The sequence below is a fragment of the Lepidochelys kempii genome, chromosome 1, assembly GCF_965140265.1.
Source record: "Lepidochelys kempii isolate rLepKem1 chromosome 1, rLepKem1.hap2, whole genome shotgun sequence".
Lineage (NCBI taxonomy): Eukaryota > Metazoa > Chordata > Testudines > Cheloniidae > Lepidochelys > Lepidochelys kempii.
In genome coordinates, this window is record NC_133256.1 from 264,207,870 (window position 1) to 264,225,468 (window position 17,599).

General features: G+C 43.7%; 1 protein-coding gene across 1 annotated transcript in view; it reads left to right on the plus strand.

Annotated features, from left to right (window-relative positions):
- Positions 1–17,083, plus strand: part of SLC5A8 (solute carrier family 5 member 8) — a 42,546-nt gene extending 25,463 nt beyond the window's left edge. The window contains exons 9-15 of the mRNA XM_073327397.1: positions 706–818; positions 2,281–2,348; positions 2,677–2,763; positions 4,175–4,386; positions 9,908–10,011; positions 12,466–12,551; positions 16,576–17,083. Coding sequence (XP_073183498.1) covers positions 706–818; positions 2,281–2,348; positions 2,677–2,763; positions 4,175–4,386; positions 9,908–10,011; positions 12,466–12,551; positions 16,576–16,707 — 802 coding nt within the window. The 3' untranslated portion in view covers positions 16,708–17,083. The remainder of the gene's footprint in view (positions 1–705; positions 819–2,280; positions 2,349–2,676; positions 2,764–4,174; positions 4,387–9,907; positions 10,012–12,465; positions 12,552–16,575) is intronic.
- Positions 17,084–17,599: the final 516 nt, after the last annotated feature.

A 17,599-nucleotide genomic window follows, 5' to 3' on the forward strand; every position in this document is an offset into this window, starting at 1 on the left:
AACCATTAAGTGTGCGGAGATGCGTATTTTGTGTGTGCTGTGGTCTGCACCGCGGCATACTCATTTTCCAGCCACAATACAGGCATGTCATTTTTAAGATTTAGGCCAAGATTTTTCAGAAATATGTGCCCAAAATTAGGCTCCTAAATCCACATCTAGGCTCTTTAAAAAGCAGCTGATTTTCAAAAGTGTTGGTGCACAGCAGTTATTACTGACATATGAAAACCAACCCACTTATTTAAATATGGATTTAGGATCCTAGCTTTAGGCTCTGAGTTTTGGTCTGAGCCTGGAGAGTGCATCCAAAATAGTCAATGAAATGCCATATGATGTACATGTACCTAGCCCAAAGGATGCGATACATATTAATGAATTCAAAAACGGTTTTAAAATACCAGTCATCCTTTGATCTATAGCAACATATGTTAAATTTTCTTCCACTCATTTATCTGGTTGCTTCTTTTTCTTAAAACATGCATTATCCTCTATGAGAACAAATATTTTAAGCAATTGCAAAATGTAACAGATAGTGCTGTCAAATTTTTTTCCATTAGTAATAATAATTTCAATATGTATCGTAGTTACAGCCACATAAGGTCTCTGACATTGTTGCAGACAGTATCTCTCTGCCATTATCTCGATTATTAAGTGTTTGTAATCTCAGTTCCTAATAAACAAAAATGTTTCAAATTCTGTCATCTGCAGCACAGTGTCCTCCAGCATCAATGCTTTAGCAGCTGTAACTGTTGAGGATCTCATTAAACCTTACTTCAGCTCCCTCTCTGAAAAGAAACTAGCTTGGATTTCCAAGGGGATGAGTAAGTTTGTGAGGGATATTTTCTACTTTCGTCATAAAGAAGGAGGGCTTGGTTTAGATCTCACTTATAAAGGTATAAATCAGGAGTAACTTCATTAAAGTCAATGGCATTACACCAGTATGAAACCTGTGCGAAATCAGAATCAGGCCAAGAGTTTTCAGCTGTGGGGGAGAAGGGGCGCAGCTATTTAAAGTGAGCATGGAAAAGGGCATCTTGTTTGATCTTTAAGCAGTAAAGTTATATTGTAGTCTTGTTCAATCTAGATTCCTAATACAAAAGACCCAAAGGGTTTGGGTTGAAATGGCGTTATTTTTCATTCCATCAGTCAGAAGGCAGGTGCATGGGATAGAATTTTGTGATCAGCCACTTGAACATGGAATTATTTGGCAGGGTACATGGCTGGGGAAATGTACGGCATCGCACTCTCCTTCTAGAAAATGTGAGGGTTCACGACCGCTACAATACACCCTGAAGCCCTCAATCTGTTTAATGCCTCCAAGCAACCAATCTCAGAATTTTGAGTTGAACATACAGGACCAGATCCTCAGCTGGTTTAAATCTGTGACGCTCCATTGATTTCTTTGCTAGCTACATCAGTTGCCATCAGTGGAAGATATGGCCCACAGTGCCCCAGGTAGTTCGCTGGGAAAAATAAACATGTCTCTTACTGTAATAAGGTTAGTAAGGGATAGAAGAGTACAGCCAATTACTTCATTGTATTCCCGAGCAAGAGACCACACCCTGCCAGTGAGCACACCAGAGCCGTGAGGGGTGTTACAACAGCATTGTCACCTGAGAATGTAGTTTCTTAAGCACTATTAATAACTTTTAATGCCAGCTTTTGTTTGCTATGGGAATGGAGGCTCACAGGTCTGAACTTGGATAGTTGCCTGACCTCTCATATTAAGCACTGGGATTAATGTGTCCCCACTGTAGCTGTAAATTAGAGCTTTGTGAGTGGTGGATGTAACTAAAGTGTTCATCCAGCATTAGGGACCCTGGGAGGAAGAGGGACTTCATTTGCTTAGGCTGCCTATCTCCTGGCAGTATGGGAAATTCTTAGCCATGGAACTCCAATAATCTAAAAGTGTTTTCACTGGAACAAAACTCAGGTCAGACGGAAGATCTGTTCTTCAAATAAATAAAAAGTGTTGGTGCAAAGGATTAGAGCAGGAATGTAATTGATTCTTGCTGTGCGTATTATCCCCTACTCATCCCAACTTCTTTTTAAGATTTAATCTTTCAACTAATCTTCAGTGACCACATATTGTAAAAGGATTTGTCATGTTTGCGCGATCCCCTCCTGAGGTAATAAAGTGCCTGGTCTTTTGTTGGTTTGACCATTCTCAGAGACCATCCTAACTGCCATGTATTTTTGGCTTTGTCAGCAGTAGTATTAGATTGGAAGGAAACTTAACTGTAGAGATTTAAATTGATACATTTGTCTTTCTCACCCATTCAGGTCTTTTTTATGGAGGCGTGTGCATTGCCATGGCCGCTCTGGCATCCCTTCTGGGCGGTTTGTTACAGGTGCATGTTTAATTGCTTTTCACCTCTGTTTCATGAACTAGAAGAAATTATTGAAAAGAACAATCACTGGCTACTATTAAGTGATTAACTTTTATCCTTTAATGAGTATTTACCTTGGAAATTCTAGGACTGAATCCTGAGCTGGTGTAATTTGAGGTAATTCAACAATGGAGCTACACCAGTTTATTCCAGCTGAGGATCTGGCCCAGAGCCAGCTTGAATCCCTAATTGCAGATATTTCATTTCCTTCCCCTCCCCCATGGCATCATGTTGCAGGTTTTGGCTTTGCTGTGTGATACTTGATATAAGACTTTGTTTTCTTCCTCAGGCAGCTCTCAGTATTTTTGGTATGGTTGGTGGCCCTCTTTTAGGACTGTTTTCTTTGGGAATCCTCTCGCCCTTTGCAAACCCCATCGTAAGTATAAGCTGTGTGTCTTGCGGTTGCGAAATACAATAGGCATTTTGGGGATCATTTCGCTCCCCTCCCTGCAATAATTTGTTTTAGGCATCATGGGAGATGTTTTAGATTGGCATTTTTCATACATACCCCCTCCCCGCCACATCCTCTTACCCCAATAGTTAGGCAATAAAGCCAGTATTTTAGTCTGAAAAAAATATAGTTAAAAATGGAAAGATTCACTAATCACTTATTTTCTCCTTGTTCCCTATGGCTAAAGCAGTGATTTGTCTTTGCACAATGCTGCAGAATCAGTACTGATGTGCTGTAAACAGTCTAACAAGAGCAGTGTGTTGTTAGTTTGTGGCCTGATGACATTTACTTCATAATTATGGCTGCAAATTGAATTTCCATTATAAGCCTGTTTTGGCCACTCTCATCTAAAACACACACACACCCCCACCCCTTAGATCTGAGGCCAAGGTACATATTACCTATGAGTCAAAATGAATTGCCCAAGGCATTCCTACATTATGACACTCTAAAAACAGAGGTGTTCTCCAGAGTTTATAAAGTCTAACATTTTGGTGTTTGTAGCAAGAAGCCTTGAGAGCAGGAGAGAGGTGAAATTTAGTTCTCTGGACACATGTGAGCTGAGAGTTAGTGCACAGCACCATAGTCGATAAGAGTCTAAATCAAATATTGTTAACTTTTGTATTTGTAATATCTCTGTGGTCTGCAATGAATTATGAGTGAGATTCATCCCTGTTCAGAGAACCAGGGCAAGGTCTACACAGTACTTAAATCCCAATTAAATTCTTAGTTAGTCCTTGGGGACATTTTCTAAAAAAAATGAGACTGTTTTTAAAAGAGGTAGGCATGCTAGTGTATAGGCTCTAGCAGCTTGGATTGCTATTATAACTGGCTGCAGCTAAATCAGAGTTTAATTAATTGTTCAGATCTTGAAGAGAGTTCCTATCTTTAGAAAAGGTAAAAGTGTTTGCTCTAAAGCAATTCCTCCTATTGCAGACAGAATATTGGGGGGAAAACACATGCACAAAATTCACAATGTACCTGCTCCAAGGTGTTAGGACAGCCTATTCAAATAAAATAGCAAAACAAAATAAAATAAAATCTAAAAAAAAAAAGGCTTCTGCCTTCATAGTTTCTACCTGATCGAAGTTGTTTAAAAAAATCACGGGCCAAGAATTTCAGACCTTAGCGCCTAAAGTTAGACTCAAGCCCATACTTAGCCATCTGATTAAGTGGCCTCGTTTTCAAGTGTTGAGCACCTTCCAACAGCTCCCATTTAAGTCATTTTTGAAAATTAGGCCACCCAGTTCTGAAAAATCTTGACAGTGTTTTTCTTTGTCAACCCTCTTGGGTTTTTTTGCTTTACATTTCAATCCGATTTTACTTTGTTTTACAGGGTGCATTTGTAGGTCTTATTGGGGGCTTTACTGTTTCACTCTGGGTTGGCATTGGGGCTCAGATTTACCCTCCACTCCCTGAGAGAACTATGCCATTAAACCTCACAACTATCGGCTGTGATATAGGCAGCCCAGAAACAGGAAGCAACTGGACTACAACAACCGAAATGCCAACTTTAACAACCCTTGTACGTCTGCAAGGCACTGAAAGGTATATAACAAATCGGCCACATAGTGCACCAGTCCTTGATTTAAAATGTTGTGACCATCTGTACAAGATTCTATTACCACGACAACCAAATACACAATATATTCCTTCCCCCCTTAATTAGAACGTCCCCTAAATAAAACAAACACTAAACTAGAGAAGGATAGACTGCCTCCCTTCCCGGCTAAACCCCAGGGATTATTTTGCCCTGTAACCATGGGTTTGCCCTCACTAAAAATCCAGCCATTGAGGAGGCCTTCTGCCTCTAGCTGGATTATGGTGGACTTCTGGTGTTGGTGCACCTGAAAGTGTCTTGGGCGCGGGCCTGACAATGGGCTCAGGGTTTGGAGGGCGAATGGGTGAGGATGTGGTATAAGCTCGTGTTGGGCAGAGGGGTATCTTTGCCACCGGCAGAAATGGAGGGGAAAAGTCAGGAACAGGTGACTCTTGATTCGGTGTCTCAGCGGAAGTGGTGAAGTCAGGCAACTCAACTGAAGATATGTCCTGAGGACTGGTATGACCTGGCAGCAGCTGATCTACATGTCACCGCCAGTCGAGATCCTCTGCAGTCCGGACTGTGTAGGAAACAGGCCCTGTTTGAGCGATGACAGTGGCAGGGACCCATTTAGCTCCAGAATTATAATTCCGAGCCAAAACCGGATGTCCCAGGCTAAAGGTTCGGCCTCTTGCTCTGGGTGCATGCCTGTTGACTTGATCTTGCTGCTGACGTTGCACAATTTGTTGGGGTTCAGAAAGTTTCAGCAGATCAAAGCAAGTGCGCAGCTGTCATCCCATCATTAGAAAGGCCGGGGATGCCTTGGTCGTAGCATGAGGTGTGTTTCTGTAGGATAGTAAGAAGGTGTCCAGATGCTTTTGAATGGATAATTGTCCCCTTGCCAATTTCAAAGCTTGTTTCATTGTCTGCACGAATCTTTCGGCTAATCCATTGGTGGATGAATGATATGGTGCTGAAGTGATGTGGTGTATCCCATCTGCCTTCATAAAATTTTGAAACTCTTGAGAGATGAACTGTGGTCCGTTGTCACTCACAAGTTGTTCTGGCAGACGAAATGACTAAAGAGTCCTCACAGTTTTTGGATGGTACTCTCTGCAGTAGTGGACTCCATTATAGAGACTTCTGGCCATTTAGAATGGGCATCTACCACCACCAAGAACTTGCTTCTTTCAAGGGGGCCAGCATTTTCACAGGTTTTCAGGCCAGTCCCATGGGTGTAGGGGTGCTCACTGGGGTGCATTCCTCACACCCTGACATGACATACAAGCTCTTGCCTTCTTTTCAATAGCACTGTCCAATCCAGGCCACCAAAAATAGCTTTGTGCAATTTCCTTCAGGCGCACTATTCCACAGTGACCAGAATGTAGCTGATCTAACATCTGTGATCTCAGTGGTGGTGGGATAATGACGCATCTCCCCCACAACAAACAACCAGATTGGATCGATAACTCTGTCCTCCTGGACATGTAGGTAACAAGGTTGGGTGAGACCGGAGAGGTTCGGAGAGATGTTCCATGCACCACCAGGTCCATAACATGGGACAATACTGGGTCAACTCGATTTGCCTTCTTTACCTGAGTAGTGGTGATAGGTGTATTCTCTACCTGTTCAAAGAGACAGATTTCCTTCTGGGCAATATCTTGATGTTTGACTGGCAAAGGCAGCCTTGAGAGATCATCCGCATTGCCGTGCAGAGTGGATTTCCAATATTTGATTTCATATGTGTGCGCAGAAAGCAACAATGCCCAATGTTGCATATGACTAGGAGCTAATGGGGGAATGCCTGTGTGGGGTCCAAAAATTGAAGTCAGGGGTCGATGGTCTGTGAGAAGAGTAAACTTCCATCCGAACAGGTACTGATGAAATTTCTGAATTCCGAAAACGACTCCCAATGTCTCACATTTGATTTGGGCATAGTTAGTTTCTGCTTTGTTTAGAGTGCATGACGCAAAAGCAATAGGTCTCTCTTCTCCCGAAGGCATAATGTGTGACACGACTGCTCCCACTCCATAAGGGGATGCATCGCAGGCCAACTGTAGGGGTAAGGATGGATCAAAGTGCATCAGGACTTCAGAATTTAGCAGTGCATCCTTAGCTTTGTTAAATGCAACCTCCCAGGCTTCAGTCCACTTCCAGGCCTTGTTCTGCCCAAGGAGTTCGTGAAGTGGTTTTAGCAGTGTGGCTAACTGTGAGATGAACTTTCCATAATAGTTCAATAGTCCTAGAAACGAGCAAAGCTGGCTAACGTTTCGAGGAGGGGTAGCCTCCACAATAGCCTTAACTTTTGCAGGGGTCTTACAAAGACCTGTAGCATCAATGATGTGTCCCAAATATTCAACAGAGGGCTGGAAGAATTCATACTTGTCTTCATGGACTCATAGGCCATACCCTTCCAGTCTTTCTAGGGTAGCCTCTAAATTCTTTAGGTGATCCTCCTCATTCCTTCCAGTGACCAAGATATCATCCAGATAGCACTGGACTCCTGGCAAGCCACACAAGATCTGGTCCATAGCCCTCTGGAACAGGGCGGGAGCTGACGTTATTTCGAAGGGTAGGCGACAGTATCGATAAAGCCCCTTATGCCGAATATAGTCAACAGTTCTGGGGACTTTTCATCAATGTGCATCTGTAAATACACTTGGCTCAGATCAATCTTACTGAACTTTTGTCCCCCAGCCAGGCCTGCAAAGAGGTCATCGATGTGGGGAAGCGGGTATTGCTCTGCACTCAACACTGGGTTGACAGTGACTTTAAAATCACCACAAATCCAGAGGGAGGCATCTTTCTTCACTATTGGAACAATTGGAGATGCTCATTGGCTATGGATAACTGGTATTAGGATTCCATTTGTGACCAGGTGCTCCAGGTCTGCTTCAACCTTCGGCCTGATGGCATATGGCACAGTTCTGGCTTTCAGATATTTTGGTTGACTGTCAGGTTTAATGTTCAATGTCACAGTGATTCCCTTCATACTTCCCAGATCCTCTCCAAAAACAGCAGTATGTTTCCTTAGTATAGCAGGCAGACTGGTTTCTTCTTTAGTCATTTGGTGCTCTTCTGCCCAGTTCAGCTGGATCTTCCTAAGCCAAGATCTACCCATTAAGGCTGGGTAATTACCTCTCACCACAAACAGTGGCAATTTAGCAGCCTGTTCATTGAGCTCCACCTTAACATCAATAGTGCCCAACATGGGCACAGCTTCTCCCGTATACGTCTTCAGAATTGTTTTTGTTGTTTAAAGCAGAAGATGCTGTAGCTTTTCTTTATACACAGACTCAGAGACCAGCGAGACGGCTGCACTGGTATCCATGCGTATAGGTTTGCCGTCCAACAACGGGGTTACCCAGTATTCATGTGAGCCCACTGCCAAAGACAAAACGTGGAGTGGCTCTTCTTCTTGTGATGAGGTGTCTCCTTGGTCATCCTGGGTCTGCTGTAGGGTATGCAGGTTTCCCTTTTTGGTCGGCCAGATCACAGGCCTCTTTTTCTTTTGTTTACAGCATTTTGTGTTTTCTCCTACTGGGGGGTGCTTATCGAACCCCCTGGAAGTCAGTGGGCATTGGATCAGTACTGTAGAGTTCTACAGTTACATGTGCCTTATTGGGAACTAGTTTTGTTGCTGCAGTGTGGATAGGCAAAGGGGATTTGTGTTTATTTCATACTGTCAGGGTTGCTGCTGTTTTACTATCTAAGCAGGTTAAACCTTGAGGGTGATTAAGAGTTTTCAGTGAATCTTCCAGCAACAGTTTACCCAACAGCATCATATCTATGCGGAAGTAACTAGCCACGTTCTGCAAAACCATAAGAGTGAAGTGCAACTGGGTGAAATGCTGGGGTATTTTTCCTCTGCGATTGTTATATTATCTTACATTGTATTATGTCATACAGTCAAAACAGAACAACCCCTCCCCCCCCAAGAACAAGACGTAGCAGCTCGATTAAATTAGATTAAAAGACAATGCTTAGATTAAAAATTCTAAGGGCTGTCAATTCTTATGTCTCAGGACATAACTGGGTCAGCAGCTGGGTATCCTTAGGAAAAAGTTCCCCTTAGCTGGTGTAGTATTGCATGGTTAGGTGAATTGGGAGTTTCCCAGGCCTTTCCCTGAAGCAGCTGGATACCTGATTAGACGGATCACTGCTCCCGCGTTCCTGTGTCTATGTACTGATTCACCAGCATGAGGGGTGGGATGTTACATATAAGATCAAACAAACCTTAGACCCCAAAGCACTTGCGTTTAGTAGGTTCTGCAGTATATCTGTTCTGCTTCAAGCAACTACTTAGAGTAACAGTGGATAATTTGTTACCGTTTCTAAAATGAAAAACAAAGTTTCAGTTTCAGCAAATTTAAATGGTCATCAGTGTAAATTTAAGTGCCAAGTAGGCGCCAGGCAGTCACGTTTCTATGGCCATCAGAACAAAGCCATACGTGCTTAAAGACGTTGGTCCAGACCACGTGCTTCTCTCTGTGGCATGTTGCAAAGGGGATCAAAATGGTGGTTTGTTGCTGCTGCTTTGTAGCACAAAGCCCTGAAAGCAGAGAGCTGAAACCTAGTTGACTGGACCCTGGTTAACTGAGATTTAGTGCACAGCACCATCGATAATAAGAGATCTGCAGAAGTGATGGCGCAGTCCATGCCTAAGACACCAGGGACACCACCCCCCTCCCCAAGAGAGCCACAGGGCTGGCACGCCGTTGGTGTAGCCTGGAGAGAACTGGGTGGCGCTTCTCTGGCTCAGTTGGAGCCCGGTGCCCCTCAGCGGTGGGAGCCGAATGAGCCATGCCACCATCTGTGCTGCAAGGGGAAGCGGCAGTGGCCCTGGAGCTCCTGCCTCCCGAGGGCCAGCTTCGGCTTAACCCTGGGCAGCCACACCCCTGAGCCACCCTGCCTCCCCCAGCTGCAGCACGGGCCTCTCCCCTTCGCCTCCCAGGGTGGGACTGAACCCTGAGGGGCGTGGTGGGACAACAATGAGCCCGGGGGAGGGGGCAGTGAGGAGCCCAGGTGACGAGGGGTTGGGGGCAGTAAGGAGCTGGAGGAGTGGTGGGGGGGGCAGTGAGGCACCACTCAGCAGAGCATAGCGGAGTGAGGGCAGGGCCTTGGGGGAAGAGGCCAACCAGAGACAGGGCCGCGTTCTGGGTGCCAGTGCCCGCCCCCCCACACTTCTAGGGAGCTTCCAGTGCTCCGTAGCCTCTCCAAAGGAAAGACCCACACGCCGCCTATGGCCAGACTCTTCAGTTCTGGCCAGAATTCCTAGGGGAGGAACGGGCTCATGTGATTTTACTGGCCATGGCCCATTCACCCACCATACTGGCCTGATACTGCCAGTTTTACCTCAGAGTTTGAGTGCCAGGTGGGTTTCTCTACCGGAGAGTAGCATGAGACACATTATTTTTTTAGCACAGAACGTTCCTTATATTTACTGACTTAGTGCCTAGTTTTATGCATTTTCAGGTTGTCTGAATTTTGAAGAAGATTCTAACAAAATGTTTCCCCCACCTTTCCTAGACCTGTCCTGGCTGATTATTGGTATTCCTTGTCGTATCTGTACTTCAGCACACTTGGGACCCTGGTCACAGTACTTTTGGGAATGATTGTCAGCCTCTTAACAGGTACTTTTTCCAGAGTTTTGGTTTAACACAACTATACGTTGTTTTCCACATTAACGTGCACACACATGGAACCGTCCCTATTACGAGAAGTCTCAGTGACCGCTCTGGTTGAGCGTGCACTCTCTGGTTTCATTCACTCACAGCTTTCTAGAACCTTTATCTTTTGGCCTGAAATTTTCCAGACATGGTCTCTGTCCAAAGGGTGCATTTCTTTCTCCTTTGAATTGTGAGGTAGTAACATCAGCAGTTTTTGAACCTGAGGAGACTGGGGCGAAAAAAATCCATTTACCCATTGCATTAAACCTGAGCTGGGGCTGAGGCTTCAGAGCTGCCATCCAGCATGGAGATAGCCCGGCCTCAGGAGAAGCATCTTTCCTTCTCCCAGAGGTTAGTAGTGGTTTTGCTTTGAGTGAGTTAAAAGCATTCAAAATGTGCTTACTGAGCATGCCCAGTGCCCATTTTCACTATGCTTGCCAAGCCATGCTCCCAAGGAAGGGTTCATGGTGTAAAGCCATGTCAGCTGCCCAAGGAAAAGTCTAGTGAAATAGATTGCTGCAAATTACCAAGACCCTAAGAGTAGGCATGACAGTTGGGATCTGAACCCCGAGATCCCAACCCAACCCTCTGATTTTGGTTCCAGGAAAATCCAAAATGAGGCTATTATCCAATTTGGATGCGGTAGAAAAAATCCACAAAAGTGCAGCTGATCTCTCAACATTTCAGGCCAGTGAGAGCAGTTGGATCGTAGACCTGATTCAATCTAACTCCTAACCTAAAACTAATCTAGACCTGAACCCTGCATGCTCAGCTCACCACTAAGGCCACACATACTAAAACATAGTGAACAGGATGGTTTCCATTAGACTCACTGCATGTAGAAGCGGAGGAGAATAAGGCACATCGTCATTGGTTTCTTTACTCTAGAATTCCTCAAACTCTTTCTGAAGCTCCCAGGAGTTCTCTCATTTTCCTTCCTCTACTTCCTCCTCAATGTTTCACATCCAGGGCTGGATTTAGGGGCAGGTGACCCAGGCAACTGCCTGGAGTACTGGGCTTGGGTGGCATCAGGCTCAGGGTGCTGTTTGTGTTGTTAGTAACCAAAAGGGAAAATAAAATGTTTGAAGTAAAATGTTTCATGTGTTCCGTACGTGGATTCATTTTTCACTATCCTCCTAGAATGTTTTGGACCTTTGTAAAATCTTGTGGAACCTTCCAGACTAGCTTATACATGGCATGAATAAATACACATTTACAGATCCTGGAGTGCAAATTTATCATCTTCAGGGATGACATGGATAAATTTGCATACATTTGCATATCCCTATCATGACAGGGATAAATCATGCATACAAACTTTGCATTAAAGTCATGAAATGGGCTTTAAATTCAATAAAAAATAAGGTATTGTGACAAAGTTCCTCCTCTGCTTTGGTGGGTCCTGCGCTTATTGGTGGATTTACTTGCCTCAGAGGTTCACAGCAGCCCGCAATTTGGCCACTTCTGTGGCTCAAATATGCCATTTACTCAGTTAGCCTCATCACTGGCCAGCATGGGGAAAAGGAAGAACAATCCCTGCAGTCTCTGCTGATCCACCTAGTGGATCAGGGAACAGGACAGAGATCTTCCCCTCTGGTGGAAACCACAGTCCAGGTCAACTCCTCCAGTATCAAGTAGGGAGTTGGGGGGATGGAGGGATGGGGGGAACCCGGGCTCACTCTCTACTCTGGGTTCCAGCCCAAGGCCCTGTGGATTGCAGCTGTCTACAGTGGCTCCTGTAACAGCTACGTGACAGCTACAACTCCCTGGGCTACTTCCCCATGGCCTCCTCCCAATACCTTCTTTATTCTCACCACAGGACCTTCCTCCTGATGTCTGATAACGCTTGTACTTCTCAGTCTTCCAGTAGTATGCCTTCTCACTCTCAGCTTCTTGCACCTCTTGCTCCCAGCTCCTCAGATGCGCACCACAAACTGAAGTGAGCTCCTTTCTAAACCCAGGTGCCCTGATTAGCCTGCCTGTCTTAATTGATTTTAGCAGCTTCTTGATTGGCTGCAGGTGTTCTAATCAGCCTGTCTGCCTTAATTGTTTCCAGAAAGTTCCTGATTGTTCTGGAATCTTCCCTGTTACCTTACCCAGGGAAAAGGGACCTACTTAACCTGCGGCTAATATATCTGCCTTCTATCACTCTCCTGTAGCCATCTGGCCTGACCCTGTCACAGTATTCAAAAGTTTAACAAATGGAGGGGGAGAGGGCGCCGAAGATGCACCTTGCCTAGGGTGTCATCTGGTCTAGGATGGGCCCTGTTCACATCATGACAATAGTCCTTTAAGACAAAGTGTGTGGGAAGGCTGGACACAGCAGGTAGCTGACGTCTGATGTACCGTTATCAGTTGAATAGGATTATCTTGTTAAAAACAGTTGATAAAGAATTTAACACTGTGGGTATTTTGCAGGAGGAATAAAGCAGAACATAGATCGTAAATTCTTGCTGACCAAAGAGGACATACTGTCCAACTTCTCATTTTCTAAACCCAAGACAGTAAGTATAGTTATGTGTATCATTCTAGTTTGCCTCCTTCAAGCAATCTGTCCTCCTGGGTAACAGAGACAAATACACCAGGGTGGGGGTGTTACTTTTTCTAAAGAAATGGTTTCAGTGTTCATCCACTCTTTGATCCAGATCCTGTCCTTTCAGTTTCTTCCTCTGTACAATTCAGTATTGGTCACTCCAAACATGCAAGATGTGACTGGGATCCCAGGGGGGCCACACTGACATTGCTCAGTTAGGGCAAACTGCAAAGAATGGGGCAGACAATCACAAAGACTGGTGATTATTCTAATACTTAGATTCACCAAGCCAGCAACAAAACAGCTTCTACAATACCTTATTGGTTACCCAGAAGCCAACAACACAGTTCCATTAAAGCAACCCAGTCTTTGTCAACCCAGACAGCCAAGTCAAATATTATGAGGATTACTGAAAATCTTGTTCATCATATAAAAAAGTTTTACCAATCCCAAAGGATCGGACACATTACCCACCAGGTTAATGAATATTTTAGATCTTACCCAAATACACACTTACAGCTAATTCTTATTAACTAAAGTAAAATTTATTAAAAAAGAGAGTTATTGGTTAAAAGATCACTATACGTACATATGTGAACTTAGGTCAGTTTCATAGCAGAGCTGGGGAGCTTTAGAGTTGCAAAGAGTTCTTTCAGAATTAGTCCATAGGTTTAGTCCAATGTTCAATATCAGGGTGATCCAGAATGGAACTGGAGACATCAATCTTGTGGCTCAAGCTTCTCCCGATGAAGCATAAGCAGATTTGAGATGAAAGGGTCCCAAGACACCTTTAGAATGTTCCCGGGGAAGCCTCTTGTCAGCATACAGTCCTTGGGTGAACCATAGTGTCTCTGAAGTAACTTCCTATTTCCTAAACATCACCGGTAATTAGATACATGGATTAACATAAGGCATTGCCTATCTCCAGCCATTTACATGTGATTTATCACAAACTTCAAAGAGAAATTCAGACAGTGATATTAATACGTATACAATTCATTTAAATGTTAACGTCTTCTTTTGATCTCTGAATTAACAGAATACAGCAATAGACAGGAACTGTTCATTAACCTCTAACAATATATATGTAAATACACAAAAAACACAGCATTATCTATCTATATCTCTCCAAAGGTTGACTTTGGGTCAATTAGCCTGCTAGCTGTGTAATCCTGTCTGGCTCTGTGTCACACAAGGCAGACAATAGCATAAGCACATCTTAAGAGGCAATAATGTGACAGAAAAGCAAGAGCTTCCCCCAGGGGGCTACATTTTTTTCACTTCTCTCCCCCTCACCTCATGCCCCCCAACCCATATGAATGGCTGATCCAGTAGGAGACACTGATGCTTTCTGATATGACTATTTCATTTAAGGCAGCAGCTGTGCACAAGGTATATCAGGATTAGGTAGCTGGCATAGACAAGGCAGCTATTTATGGCTACAGTAGCAGGTAGTATTGGGCTTTGGGTCAGCAGATTAGAGAGAATAACCGAGCGCTCCCTAGCTAGCCTCATAAAATGAGGGCCAGTGGTGCCTTTGCACTTCAGCAAAGCTTTCTTGTTTTGTAAATCTGTTCTCGAGCTTATTTCTGATATTGGTCATTAGACCAGCTACAGTTTGAGGGGAAAAATTTCCCAGCCTGTGGATCCACATTACACACACCTCCATTCAAAAAAGAAAAGGGGAAAAAAATGGAAGAAAAAAGTATTGAGTAGATTGGAGCTAAACCGCTCAAAAATATAGTTAGATTATTAAAGAGCCAACACTTCTTAAAGGAAAAATATAGCTTGTTGGCAGCTGCCTTTGGCAATGCTGTAGTGGTCCGTCCCCTTGTGTTAAAATAAACCAGGAAAAGTTTCAGCAGTCAGGGAGCAGCATTCTAAAATACGTCCCTTAAACATGGAGGGCCAGAGCCTCAGAGGCTTTAAATTGTCATAACTCCATTGACTTGAGTGCAGCTACAACAATTGCCACAAGCTGAGAGTCTGGCCTGGAGCCTTTATCCAGTGTGGGGCTCACTCCCCTGAGGAGTCTCAATGAGAGTAGCTGCTCACCTGTGTGAGGAACAGGCTCACAATGCGGCCTTTAGCATTTAGATGAAAAAAAAATTAACTGCAGGTCACCTCTAAGGTCTATGTTTTCAGTACACTCAGTTAGAAAGAATGGCTAAGGCAGCCATTGGCTAGTGCGGTGTGCCACGTAGCAAGCATCTGTCAAAGATGATCCAATTTGCAGACTCTTCGCCTTATGAAAACCTCATGTTACTAACTATATACAGTAGAGGTAGGGTTGTTTTTTTTTAATACATTACATGTTATTTGTCCACCTAGAAAATGGACCAGACCCTCAGCTGGTGTAAATCAGCGCTGCTCCTCTGACTGCAATGGTGCTCCACTGCTTTACACCAGATGAGGACATAATGCCATGAACCAAATGTGCAAATGCATGCCAATGCTGATACGCGCAGATTAGCTGGCCATAGTACTTGGATCCAGATACAACTGGCTTATTACATAGAGCAGAAACTGGGTGGAGAGTGGGTGAAATGATTACTATTAAAGACTGTCTAATTATTGAGGCAAAATATGTGGGTGCCTTCCATTTTGGCTGAGCCAGTTTAGGCAAATGGAGATTTCTGTTTAGGTGTAGTTAGATGTAAGGAAGATGCATTCTCTGAAGCAAGGAGACCAGTAAACTCTGATTTTCACTGATGAAATGCAGGTAGGCACCAGGATTAGAAGAACAATAGCTCCTGGTGGTGATGACAAGTTGGTACACAAGAATACAGGAGCTATTCTTCTGAGGCCAGGAACAAGTGTTAGATGCATTTTGAATGACAATAGCAAAGTATGTGATTAAACCCACACATCCTACTCATATATCTAGAGAAATTCCAGCTGTTGCAGTGTATATCAGTTTATGCTTTCTCTTCCATCTACGTGCATCAGCTTGCTCTGTCCTACTAGTTAAAATCCCCAACTACAGGCTTGATTCTTCCCCCCATTCACATCACTAAAACTCTCTTGACTTCAGTGGAGTTACGCCTGATTCACTGCCGGACTAGTTCAGAGCATCATAATGTCAACGGAGAGACTCCCATCAACTACAATGAGCATTGGATGGATCAGGCCCTCATAGGAGAATCATGCTCTTCTTTTTCACTCTCACAACCCAGAAACAAACCCATCCCAGTATTGCTCTGTGCAAGCATAGCTGGTTAGTGTATTTTCTCCGTGCTAAAGTCTAACTGACCCCACCACAACTTTTAAATCAATATGGAAAACAATGGTGCTGGCCCTGTGTTTGAATAGCGACTCTGGTTGCTTTTTAACTTTTATTTCTTATTTGAAAAGCTTGATAGGAAACTCTCCTTGCTCAGAATTAAGGGTTTGTTTGGGTTTTTTTAAAATGAATTGAAAATGTTGAAACTAGTTTTTTTAAAAAAATGTAGTGACTCTTGATCTCCTATACATTTAAATGAGAAATTTACATCTGATGCAAGTCCCCTTCATGCAGTCAGCATGATGTAAAGGGGCCATAGTGTAAATGGGCAGTATCTTCAAACCCACCTGAGTCCCATTCAAAGTCAGTGGGACTTAGGCTCCTGACTCGGACAGGTTTGAAAAACCTCACCAACTAAGAATTAGGCCCTACCTATTAAAACAAATCTATTTATTTAATCTCGCTCTCCCTTGGAATAAGTCAGAAATATTATACGTTTCCATTCCCCTTCTTGCTCCCTTTGCTCCTTCCCTGGGCCTCACTCTTTCCCACTTCTTTTGAAAATATTTAATGTTCGTTGTGTGAGATATGTTTTGGAGCCTCACTGTAATGCATCCTGTGTATGTCACCTGAGCAGCAAGGACATCAGAAAGTGAGAGTTAGTTTAGAGGACGGATCCAGCAGTAGACAACAGCAATAGTGCGTGTGTGTATGTAGGGGGTGTGAGCGCGTGCACATGATTCCATGCCTCACAATGTGAACTCTTTTTCAGAATGAGAAAGTGGAAGTTTTGAACTGGAAACCTTTCACCATGGCGGAGGAAGGAACCGACAATCCAGTTTTCAACCACATTGAAATGAATGTCACAGAAAATAAAGAAAAAGTCAATGGTCCCCATGTATGACTTAAGAGGACAGTGTAGATGTTGTGTTAAAGACATTGCCGGCATTCCTGTGAAGAGTTAGTTAACCACCCTACTTGGGGTTACGTGCAGTAATCCCTACTAAACTTCAGGCCATCACCACATTGGAATGACCTTGCCATTAAGACTGATTCCAAGAAAGGAATCAGAGCCTATTGGGCCAACGAAAAGGCGGGTAGTGGGTACTTCATAACATACAACTCTACTTATTTTGGGAGACCTTCCAAAAGGCATGCATCTGTGCCTGTGACAGAAGTGAACATGAACTAAGAGCAAGTGAACTTTAAGCATACTCAAATGTGGACAATGTTTTGTGTTACCTCCAATAATGAACCCATTGTGCACAGCAAGAAACAAACGATATTGGCTTGGTATTTATTTGGCGTGTGCATAGTTGTTTAGCCAAGCGATGGTTTGGTAAACAACTGCTTTTCTCAATCCACTGAATGACACATTCAGTTCTAAGGTATCAGGCTGGATCCGTCTCTCCCCAGAATAATTCCAGTGATTGCTGTGGAGCTGCTCCTAATTTACACTGCTGAAAGTGAAAACAGAATCAGGCCTCTGCCTCTTATAGGGGACCTCTATAGGGAGGACTAAAGCCGATGTTTCTATGTGAAATTGTAATTCAGTATTGGTTTGGTCTCCTATAAAAATAGTTACGTTCAAACTCAGTAAATTTTTCAGCTTTATTTTATTTTATTTTTAAAAAGAGCATCTAGCTCTCACAGACATGGCTATTTTTCTTTCCTGATCAATTCCATACTGTTTCTATTGCAAGGTCAATATTTTACACTCTTGCAGTGTCACAAGGTGGTTGTGTTTTTATAGTGAAGGCGGTATTATCTAGTATAATGTTTCTCTGAAGAAGTGC